General features: G+C 41.8%; 1 protein-coding gene across 3 annotated transcripts in view; it reads left to right on the plus strand.

The window, feature by feature from the left end:
* The window catches only part of Cers3 (ceramide synthase 3), a 127,027-nt gene that overhangs the window by 85,964 nt on the left and 28,753 nt on the right, over positions 1–12,310 (plus strand). For all 3 annotated transcript variants that reach the window (XM_023712751.1, XM_004623252.2, XM_023712754.1), the window contains exon 10: positions 6,152–6,305. In XM_023712751.1, the coding sequence (XP_023568519.1) occupies positions 6,152–6,305 (154 nt within the window). The remainder of the gene's footprint in view (positions 1–6,151; positions 6,306–12,310) is intronic.

The following is a 12,310-nucleotide window of genomic DNA, read 5'->3' on the forward strand; positions in this document are numbered from 1 at the left end:
TCTAAGCAGGTGCTTAGTCCTCTGAGCTATATCTCCAGCTCTCTCATCAAGTCAAGCATGTTATGCTGTCACCTTGGTGGTACCAGAAAGGAAAATTTAGTTTCTTTCATCAGCCTGGTGTTAACCATCTGTCCAAACCTTGTAACCCTGTAGACCCATTTCTTAAGGGCATGTAATTTAGCCCAGATTTGTTGGGAAATCACCACGAATGAAGTGCTGTGCAATGGGACATCTTCAGAGGTGCAACTCAAAGGCTGCACAGATGTAACTGTAGCTTAGGCATTTGCCAGGGGTGTGGCTCAGAGGCACAGCACCTGCCTGGCACGTGCAAGGTTCTGAGTTCAATCCCTGAAACAAAAGACTCAGACATTTGAGAGGTGCTGTGGGATGGCACTTACAATCCAGTCGCCCTGTTCTTCTTCCCAACTGCTTTTGTTGTACATTTGTGTTAAGACACAGAGCAAGAGAAAACTTCCTGTGGTGGTACACACTTGCTATGTGTGTCTGCAGGCCTGAGAGGGAGCTGGAGCTTCCCACCTGTGCATGTCTTAGTTTATCTTTCTTTTGCACCAGCCTCAAGTGTGTTCGCTTCCTTCTGTTGCCCTTTCGTATTTCTGCAACTGCACCTCCTGATTTCCTTTCCTGCTGCATCTCATGATCCGATTTATCTAATTCTCAGTGTCAACACAAATTGGTTATGTTGATTTTCTAAATATTGTTTCATTAAATTAGGTATAAACTCAAATTGCCATTGGTCAAATTGCTTTAGTTGCCTGGTGATGGAAATTATTTATATTTTTATTACAAACCATTTAATCATAGGTTTGTATTTTTCACATGCTATTCCCACTATTGTTTTCAAGTAACTTATGTATTTTTGAATTATACAAATGCCACCAGAGAGCCACTAGGGTACAAAGCTCTTTCTAGGCCCAGATAAGTGATTCCTCTGACTCTTGTTTTTCTTTTTTGTATTTTAGGGAAGGGTCTACAGGGTATTCAGAGTCTCACTACTAGATTGGACTCATAGTGATCCACTTGTTTGCAGCCTCCCAAGAGCTGGGATTATAGGTGCGTGCCACCACGCCCAGTCTCAATTGTGGTCTCAGCACAGCCTGGGGTGGGACTGGCATGGAAGGCCTGGGGATTGAATCCCAGGTCCCTGCGCCTACTTGTAGGTGCTTTAATCCACTGAGCTATTTGGCTGGCCCAATTCCTCTGACTCTTGACAGTGTCTTCCATACATAACAAGACACTTGAACAGAAGAAGAACTCTGTCTTGATGGTTTTTTAACATCCAATTCAATGTTCCTCACGGCCCAAGTTTCTAGGTGGCCATGTGGCTTATTGCTTCATGGCTTGAATGTCCCACAGCTCACTATTATAGGATGACAAAGAGCAGGAGAAACAGTTCCTACTGTCCAGGAGTACACATGGCCATAGAAGAGATCTTTGTATCCTTACTCATATATTTGAAGACCGATATAGTGACCTATGTTTCTCAGATGTGGCAGAGAAAAAAAAATAAACCATTTTCACCTGTGAATACTACCCAGCTACATAGCATCTTTACCTCCAAGGGTCCCTGTGCTCACACTCATCTTCCACCCATAACACGTGTCACTGCATTTTATATTTCAGCTTCTGATTATCCAGCTATTATTAGTGTAAGAGAACTGGTACCATGGGAAGCCCACATGTGAAAGGGAATTTTAATGAGCAATGGGACCAGCAAATTACTTGGAATAGCTGACAGAGAAAGGAGAGTTTAAACAAACAAACAAGAAATTAAGGATAAAATTGAAAGCAACCAGCAAGGTCCTTAGCTCATAGTCCTGGGGGAGATGAAGATGAAGATGAAGATGCGTGCTCTCTTTCCTCTGAAGCTCCTAGGCCTGGGGGTAGATCCCAGAGCACAAATCTGATGGCTCCACTGGGGACACAGCTTCCTTGGTGGAGGAGGGCTGTGGCTCCTGAACTTTCTTTCAGAGCTCGAGCTGCTCCCCTGAGCCACCACTGCAGATGTAAATCTCAGAGCTGGATTTTCCAGTTACACGTAGGATGGAATCAAAAGGGAGGAGCAACCGGAGTGCTTTCGTTGGCCTGCACCTCTGTGCTAGGGATTTTTTCACGCTGTTAATAAATTCACAAAGGACAGCCACCGTGGTCACTCTTTGAATCACAGAATCTTAGGGTATGGAACTTTATTCATAATTTAGTCCATACTCTTTATTTATTTAGAAATAATTTCAAGTATATATCTTTTACTCTTTGGCATTTTGTCCCATTTACTTTGTCATTCATTCTCACTCTGTCCACCTTTACAGACACACACAATTTGTTTGAAAGCTATGAACCTTAGCTAAATAGTTTCTTACACCCCAAATACTTGGGAGTGTATTTCCTAAAAATAAGAACCTTCTCTTATGCAGGAAATGTAGCAGTCTACATTCTGTGTTCCGGTTGTGTCACTCAGTCCCATAATGTCTTTTCTTGCTTTTTCCCCTCACTGTTTAGCTGCTGGCCCCAATGCTGAATTACATTTAGTTGACACAGGAAGCGGGTTTGTACCCTTCTTTGCCTTTCATTCATTGCCATTGTTGGAGTGTTTAGACCCCATATTTATTTTTCAGATGAGAAGTTGTGCTATTTCTAGGATCACATTTAGTGATGGAAGAACCAGAAGTAAAAACAAGACATTTGAAACACAGAACAAATATTACTCCAATTAAGCTCCTAAACTAGATATTAAGAGTGACATCATGTACCCTCACTACTAAATTGCCTCCAACTACATAGTAATTTTGAAATCTGAGACATCTCTACACAGTTTCTCATCAGTAGAACCAGTATTTGTTATGCTAAAAGGATTTACTGCCCACACCTACAATTATCAAGAACAAAAGAAACCTTTAACTTTAAAATTTTATTAGAAAAATACATTTTTAATGGGTGTCTTACCTACCCCAACAAAAGCAGCTATTTTTTATAACAACATCATTTGTTCAAACTGTGCTAGCTCATGTGATTGAAACAGTTAAGATAGGAAAGAAAAGCATAAACAGAAAAGGTTGGGCTTTATAGTCCACAGTAGTAGTTTGTCAACTTGGAAAGATTAAATCCAAGAGCACATGAGCCAAGTTCTAGAAATTTAGGAGTCTGGCAGTCTTTCACATTTTCTGTGAAAAGGAAAATTCCAGTAGTGACTGCTAAGCTGGTGACTGATAACATATGCGGGTATGCGTGCTCACACATGCGCATGCGCCCTCTGGGGAGTAGGCCAGAAGGACGGGTCCCCTTCTCCTTTCTGAAGTAGAGGAGCTTAGATCATGAGCCTGGGTTCCCTTTAGTGTGATGCAGAAGATGTCATTGTGCCACTGGAACCTGCCATTGACAGTGGCCCTGCATCTTCCCCTCTGCGTGCCTTGCCCATGTCTCAGTCCACCTGTCCCCACCATCCTACTACAGAAAGTATTTAGGCAGCACAGTCCCTACTCCTCTCTCCTCTGGAACTCGTTCTCCTCCCTCTCTGAAACTGGCTGCCCCCTCTGAAACACAAAGTCCAGCCAGTTGTGCAGCATTGCTGCAAGGTGGTGGGAAGAGGTCAGGAGCAGCGCTGGCCCTGCTGGTTGTGCAGGGGTAGTTAATAAGTCCCACTTTCGAGCACTTACCATGTGCTGAGCTCTTTCCATGTGCCCACTCATTCAGTCCTCTAATGACCCCGTGAGGTGGGGGTGGGGGTCTCATTTAGAAACAAACTAAAACCTGGGAACACAGGGGGGCCTTTAGAAGATATCAGGAATGTAGGTGCAGTGTGTATGTACTCTGCTTTGCCATACCCTGGCTCAAGAAATTATTTTACAGCTGTCAAGAACGCCAAAAATTTGATGGCATATGACACTGGGGAAAGGAATTGTGTTAGTCCTTCAGTTACAATAATATCTGATGACACACTGCATCTTGATTTATCAGGGAGATGTCCAATTGTGCTCAGGAACTTGTTTATAAAATTGGTAAAGTATGCTGTTCACTTGAGATGGAAGCGAACATAACATGCAACTTTTGCTTTGGTACAGCTTTTTTTTTAAGCCAAGAATAATTAAACACACCTATGATCGCAGCTACTCAGGAGACTGAGGTCAGAGGGTCACAAGTTTGAGACTCACTTGAGCTACTCAGTGAGACCCTATCTCAGAATTTAAAAACATAATATACACTGACACCTGTGAACTAAGCAACTGCACTGAAGATGGAAATTTGTAATAGTAGGTTCATGCTTGGATTGCCTGCCATTCTGTTCTTCTGAATACAGGCTACTTGTCATGACATGCCAGTTGCTGCCATGTTCTCTCTTGGGTAGATGATTGTTCAATATGAAGGGGGTAGTGAATGAAGGCAGGAAACAGGAAGAGGAATGTTGTGGGTCTGTCCTGCTTCAAGGTTGTATATGGTTAGATTTCTGGACTTATATGTAAACATAAGAATTATATAATTTTAAGCCTATTTTTAAAATATATTTTAATTTTTAAATGTTTTTTCATCATATTCTGTAGGGACTTAAAGTTCACCATATTAATACTTGATGAAAAATACCTGTTCCATGTTATGCCTGAGATGTTTGATATTCAGAGACACAGTGAGCTTACGCTTAACAGCCTAGGTTGTATGGTAATAACAATAAGCTTCTCTTCTGGAGGGTTAACAACCTAAGTTTGCAGACCAAAATTAGAGAAAAAGGATGGTCGCAAGGAAAGCCAATATTTTGGCCCTGGCCTTCCAAGGTCAATTAAGACTCAGGATATATGAGAACTTGTACTGTAATGTCATGTAACTCAGTAGTGTCGCAAATTTTCTGATCAAGGAGATTATGGGGCCAAAGAGGAAAGTAATCAGTGATGTAGCGTGTGCCTAAGGAGAGTCACATGGAGAGAAAACATTCTCTCAGGCTTTCACAGAGAGCACATTGGCCAAGCAATGGCCATGACTCATCCACATGGCTGACACTGACAAAAGATCTACAATCTGAGGTATAGGCTCTCAGGATAAATCCTGAGGGGATTTGACTGACCTTATCAGACCCAAAAGCTACAACTCTTGTTGCATAGGTCTTGCTTTACCTTGGTCTTAACCATCCAGCAGAAAAGTATAAAAACAAAGTATAACAAGTAAAGCCATGCTGTAATGTTGAGCTGTAGGGGACTCAGGTCAACAATTTCTGACACTGCCAGTGAAGCAGAAGACCCAATACTATTATGGACTACTGGACTCTTTTAGTATATTTTGCTGAGTTAACACACCTATAATATTCAAATAATGGAACTAAACAAAAAAGGGGACACAGATGAATGTCCATTTTGTATCTGTGTATTCAAAATGGTTAGGATAGATGTATAGTTACATTCTCTTAATGAATAGAGGGACCTGTTCTAATAGCGTTTGTGAATAAGATATCATGTCTGCATCTTGTACAGCAAGTAACCACTAGGAAGAGAGTATGCAATGTGTTAATTATTGAAACTGTCCTACCAATTTGGTTTGAAACTGTCTCATTCTTATTTGTTTCTCAATAAAATTATGGAAAAAAACCTTTTTAAACCACTATTTAAAAAAAAGAATTTAAAAACATAAAGGACTAGAGAGGTCGCTGAGTGATAGAGTGCTTGCCTGACACATATGCCATCACCACAGTCACATAAACACACGCATGCACACACACACCCTACTTTTATTTGTAAATTTAACTTTTGTTGAAGTCTTTTGGAGTTTGATGTCGCTGAAATGAGGCTGTGTCATGAGGCGGTACTAGCCCGTGCTGTCCTGCTTTTCCTCACGTGTTCCTTATCTCTCCCCTTCCCTAGAAGTTAAGAAGTGTGCCTGTGCTTGAGAGAGAAAAATGAGGTTCAGAGACACGAGCAGTAGCCAATAAAATCGCCATTTGCTTTCATTTTCCTCCCAGAAGACAAATTGTACTTTTTTGTGGCTTGCCAGTAATGATATAAAATGTAATGTCACATTTATTTCTCTTGAGAATTTCCTGGACATCATAGGAAATGAAATAAACACATGTTTTGGGAGAGAGAAATATTTGTGTTCTTGTTGAACATGCATGAATGCACCGGCCATAACGAGCCCCTCTGATCTGGCTTTTCAGGATCCTGCACTGCACACTCATAATGCCGCTGCACTACCTCGAGCCTTTCTTCTCCTACATCTTCCTCAACCTGCAGTTGCTGATTCTCCAGGGCCTGCACTTCTACTGGGGCTATTTAATCCTGAAGATGATTAAAAGAAATATATTACAGAAGGTAAGCGATAGCCAAATGTTATTGCTTCTAGCAAGTAAACTTCACTGCCAGATTAAAGGCCAGGCCCAGACACTGAACACTCAAGTGAACTCATAGTTTTAAATATTTTCCCTCCTTGGTTTGATCTTTTTATTTTTAATGAATCTGAGATCAAACCTAGAGCCTGTTATTTTCCCGGCATGCACTCTACCACTGAGCTGTTGTCTGATGATTATTAAAGAAGATTTTCTCTATAATGTAGATTTTTAATAAACAGGTCTCTAAGGTACATCTAGAAAATTGTTTTTAGGGATTAAAGGTGTAGGCCAGTGGCACAACAGTTACCTAGTGTGCTCACTAGTCAGTCCCCAGGATTGGAAAAACAAAAAGGAGGAAGAGGAGAAAATGCCTTTTTTCAAATTGCTGTTTTGGGGAAAACTTTAATCCCTAAACTGATGGTTACTTTTTTAAAAACTCCCCTAATGAGTCAAAATATCCTCTAATTTATATGGGACTCGCTATATAATGATAGCTGAGTAACATTTTAGGGCCTTATGTTTACCTCTGGTGAACACCCGATTCGCACGTAGTGCTCTCTTCTTGAGATGATTTCTACCCTCTATAGTATTTTCCATCATTTGGCTATACTTTGTTTCTTTTCTTTTCTTTCCTTTTCTTTTCTTTTCTTTTTTTTTTTTTTTTTTGTATTTTAGAAAGGGTCTGCAGTGTCTGCAGGGTCTTACTACATAGATCAGACTTGTAGTGAACCGCCTGTGTTCAGCCTCCAAAGAGCTGGGATTACAGGCACACGCCACCATACCCAGTGTCAGTTGCCATCTCAGTGTGTCCTGGGGGTGGGGCCAGCATGGTGCACTGCCCCAGTCAATGCATCTGCCTAAGCAGGCTTTAATCCACTTGGCCAGCCCTTATATTTTGATTCTGAAAAATCTTATTTTCCTAAATATAGGCATGCATAATCACTTAGTAACAGGACACATTTAAAGATGCCTTGTTAGGGGATTTTGTCATTGTGTGACTGTTACAGAGTATGCTCAGCAAATCTAGATGGTATAGCCTAGGTCAGTGATAGTGAACCTTATAGAACCTTCAGTGATAACGAACAGCCCACTGTGGGATACATATAGATTTGCCACCACTGGCCACTATATGAAACACACCTGGGCTAGTGTATCCCAACACAAATATGTGTATCTATCACATATATATATATATATATATGTATATGTGTGAATATATGGTATAAACTATTATTCCAGGACCACAAGATTAGGTCAAACACAAGAGAAACTGATGCAATCAAGAGTGTGTGATGTATTAAATGGGGCTAAGGAGATAGCTTGGCAGTCTAAGAGCCTGCCTGGCAAGCACAAGGTCCTGAGTTTGGTCCCTGGTACTACATTGTATGCTGATCTAGAACCCCAGGCGTGCCATGTCAGCCCTGAAATCGGGTGTGGTGGTACACGCCTGTAATCCCAGTGCTGGGGAGGCTAAGACAGGAGGATCACAGTGAGTCCAAACTATGTAGTGAGACTCCGTATCCAAAACAAAAACAAAAACAAAAGCAGAGATGTGTTAAGCATGGGATGTTGATGCTGCTGCCTGAGTGCATAGGATCCCCTTGTACAATTCACTTTCTTAATGTTTAGGAAGATAGACACTAAAATAAGAGGTAAATTATGATAAGGACACAGACCAGTAGCTCCATCACTTGTCATCTAGTGCTGCATCCTGCCCTCGTTGTCTGTGGTGTCCTTTCATGCAAGCAGTGGTGCAGAAGGCTGTTTACGCTAGCATCTTCCCAAACATGACTGATGTGTTTTCCCACAAAGTTAGGATGACTATAGCCTTTGTGACAGTCTTTCAACTCCTTTACAATCATAAGGGCCCATCATCATATACAGTGTTCACACTGACTGAAAGGTGGCTGTGTAGCCCATAGCTATGGAAACAAACTGAGACAGTACAAGGCTTGTGTTTGTTTTGTTTTGAACTCAGTTCTGGACTTTAATTCCAGAGCAGGACTATAGAAATGAATAAGACATAATCACTGACTATTGAAATAGTCCATTATTAGATGAGAAATATGCACCTACTCACAGCTCACTATAATGTAGAATACTGAGGGGCAAATGGAGAGGAGATAAAAGAGAAATTCTGGCTGGCCAGATAATTTGGGCCAGCCAGATAGCTCAGCGGATTAAAGTGCCTGCTTAGTCCAAGGCAGGGACCGGGATTCAATCCCTGGCTTGCTGTGCCAGACTCACCCCCAGGTCGGGGTACACTGAGATGGAGATTGAGACTGGGTGTGGTGGCACACACCCGCAAAAAATCCCAGCACTTGGGAAGCTGAAAACAGGAGGATCACTAGAGTCCTATCTGCATAGTGAGACCCTGTAGACCTGTACTAAATACATTTTAAAAGAGAGAGAGAGAGAGAAATTCATTGATTCCAGGGGTCAAGGCAAGTTCCACTGAACAGTGGAATTTGAGTTACACATTTAAAGCAAGGAAAAAAATCACATTACATTCTTGTTTGTCTAAAAACACCAGAGAAAGTTTCAGGTGAGCATCTTTTTAAAAATTTTTTTATTTTGTCTATGTATTTGGTACAGGGTCTCACTATGAAGCTTGGACTCAGTGATCCTCCTGTTTCCAGGCTCCTCAGAGCTGGGATTACAGGCATGCACCATCACCCCCATCTTGGTGGGTGGCTCAGCGGGCAGGCCCATGCGGCATGTGGTAGCAGGGATCTAACCCTGGTCCCTGAGCTTGACTAAGTAGGCACTTAGTCCACTGAGCTAGCTTGTTGAGCCTTTTTGTTATTTATTTATCTGTGTATATCAGGTGAGCATCTTGCAACTGGTCCACTCTGGAAGTTACCACCTGGGCTTACATGTGATGACTAGGTTGGTGATTAGTTGACCAAGTCTATTTTTTAAGTCAAATCTCTCATTAATTCACTTTGCTACTGTTAATTGTGTCTCAGAGATCCCTGAAGAGCTGACAAATGAAGCAGAACCTGTAATAAGGAACCTCTGGCTGTTTTGCCATTTTTTTGCTTTCTGGTCCAGACAGTGGAATGGGAAACTGAGCAATTGCTGAGTGTTCTTCTAGTTACTGATACGAGGTTCTTTCATTGAGAGTTGATTCTCTTCCTTAAAGCTGGAGTGCCAAGAAGACTTCAATTGACTGGTTCTAGTTCATGAAAGTTCAAAATAGATTTTCTGTGATCTTTGAAAATAGTTACCTTAACAATAAGTGACGGACAAAGCCAGAGTAACCAAGAGGAGGTTAAGTATTGGAGCCATAAAACAATTTGCACGTCCCATAAGTGGTGTACAGGGAGGGCTCTAATCTGATCGTGTGGTTCCACTGGGTCGAGCCTTTTGGACCTCCCATCCCCACATAGCAGCTGTCCCCTGATTAGCTGGCAAGTGACGGCAATTTTGAGCCTGGAAGGGATCCAGGGAGGACACGGCTTGGAAGCCATTCAGCATCCTTATTTAGGTTCATGTGATTTTCACATTTCTGGCCTCTAATGTGTTGTGCCAGTTCTGATTAGAAAGCCAGCGTGCTGGTGAGCTGTGGACAAGCATCCCTGATTTTTCATGCTGTGTTTTGGAAAAGCTGTTTCCAATTGCAATTTGACAGCAGTGCGGAGGCCCCTGCAGCCCCATCCCTGCAGTCCAGTGGCTTCAGCTAGCTCGCGTGTGCACCATTTTCCACAGCAGTGGCAAAACTGGCTGTGAAACCAGCTTATCCCTCCAAAGCCATAAAGCCGCCTTTTAAAGAATGGTATTTGAAGGCACAGTTGCATTTCAGAGAAGAGGAGAGGAACAGCAGCAGGAGATGAAATTCTTAAAGCAACAAGCAAATAAGTTCTCAACCCTATTTAAAAGTGTTTAGCATTTAATGTAACTTCAGTTGTTACTAACGAGACTAGTTCTTGGTTGCTATAACAATAGAAGTGCAGTTCATAGACTTCTACATTTATTTTATCCTTCCAACAGATTGAGAATTTCCCCTTTAACTCCTTACACATGAAAGGGCCTCAGTACATAATTTGAATATGCAAATGATAATTTGGGAAAACAGACCACACTGTTTTGAGTGGAAAATTATAAAATTATTATCAGCTTTGATCTCCATGAATTTACATGACACACTAAAGAGAAGAAAACTACTATACTTTTTCACTTTTTTTTTTTTTTCAGTACTAGGGTTTGAACTCAGGACCCTGTGCTTGCCAGGCAGGTGCTTACTCGACTGAGCTATTTCCCCAGCCCATATACTTTTTAAAACTAGCAGTTTCTTTGCAATAATTGCATCTTGTTTTCTCTAAACAACAAAGTTCTTGTGGAACTATTAGAAATAGGGCCTTCCATGGTTTGCTTTTGTTCTTTAATATTGTAAAAACTGAAGGCATGATTACATGATGAAGAAAAGAAGAAATTCTTAGAGGAAAAAGTTAATCAGCTTTCAGTTCTACTTAAGACGTGCTTTAAAAAAAAAAAAGTGAAGGGGCTGGGGAGATGGCTCAGTGGAATAAGTGCTTCCCTGGCAAGCGCAAAGGTCTGAGTTCAATCTCCGGTTCTGCCAAAAAAACAAAAAGAAGTCTTTAGCTTTTAATGCACCTTCATCTGTTCCCAAGCACACCCCACCTACTGCCTCCCAGTCCTCACGTGTAAGCTGGGGATAACGATGTGGTCTCAAGATGCAGTCCTTGCATTCCCAGCCATCCTGCTGCCTGAGTGTAGGGCTTGGTGCTGAACCCCACGGATGCTGTATAGTGGGTTATGTTGTGATGAGCCACCAACCAATACGTCCCATCAGAAGACAGGACAGACTGACATCCGCATCTTGTCTTCTTTGCACACATAAGAGGTGCTTTTAGAGAAGAGGAGGAGAAACATAGGACGCTTTCGTTTAATGATACTTAAGATCACTTTTTTTTTTTTTTTTTTTTTTTTTTTTAAGACAGGGTGTACAGGGTGTTCAGGGTCTCACTCCTAAATTGGACTCGTAGTGATCCACCTGTTTACAGCCTCCTGAGAGCTGGGATTATAGGCATGTGCCTCTACACCCAGTCTTAACTGCTGTCTCAGCATACCACGGGCTGGCATGGCAGGCCTGGGGATCGAACTCCCAGCCCCTGCATCTGCCTAAGCAGGCACTTTAATCCACTGAACTATTTGCTGGCCTGAGAACTTGATCATTCTTAAGCTTTCATTTTTTTCTTTCTAAATATCATACTGGGTCCTAGCCAACTCAAGTGCGTCTCTGTGACATCTTACACTGGGAAATAGCCAAGATATGCACGAGGGGCTGAAGCATGCAGCCATTAACGCCAGGGTGGGGACTCTAGCCCTTGGAAACCTGCCCCAGCCATCTGTAACTCAACAGTCATGTCCCATAAGTACACAGAGGACACTTCCCACAGCTTGCACTGCACAGTTAAAGAAAGACAGCGACCTTAGACCTGGTCCGCACAGTGATTTCACGAGAAGGCACAGGTCTCTCCACTTGTAGTACTTCATCATTTTTCTTATTCACTTGAATTAGTGGCAGAAAATGAATAACTAGAAAATTAATTAAAAATACTCATATGGAATAAAAAATTATGAGCACATAAATAGAATAATCAAAATAATAGGTTAAAATGCAACACAAACTTTTGAACTTTTAAGAGCACAAGAAAATATTCTGTTATTTTTTTAATCCAAAATCACTTACATGTGAAACAGCTAGGTAGCTAAGAGCTCTGCTCTATGCAGAATCCGGGCTCAGCTCTGCCTTGCCCTGACTGAGGAATCTTGGGCGTATCCTTCCATCCAGTGCTCAGTTTCTCCAGCTGCAAACCAAGATGCTGATATCAATACCTACTGAGAGTATAAGGCCTTCACACAGTGTCAGGCACATTGCAAACTGCCATTGTCACTACCATTATTCCTTACCCGGTTTTCTTCTACTGATTTTACAAAAAGCCTGTACCTGGTGAGCCGCAT

This window comes from Octodon degus, unplaced genomic scaffold (assembly GCF_000260255.1).
Source record: "Octodon degus isolate 3935 unplaced genomic scaffold, OctDeg1.0 scaffold00002, whole genome shotgun sequence".
Lineage (NCBI taxonomy): Eukaryota > Metazoa > Chordata > Mammalia > Rodentia > Octodontidae > Octodon > Octodon degus.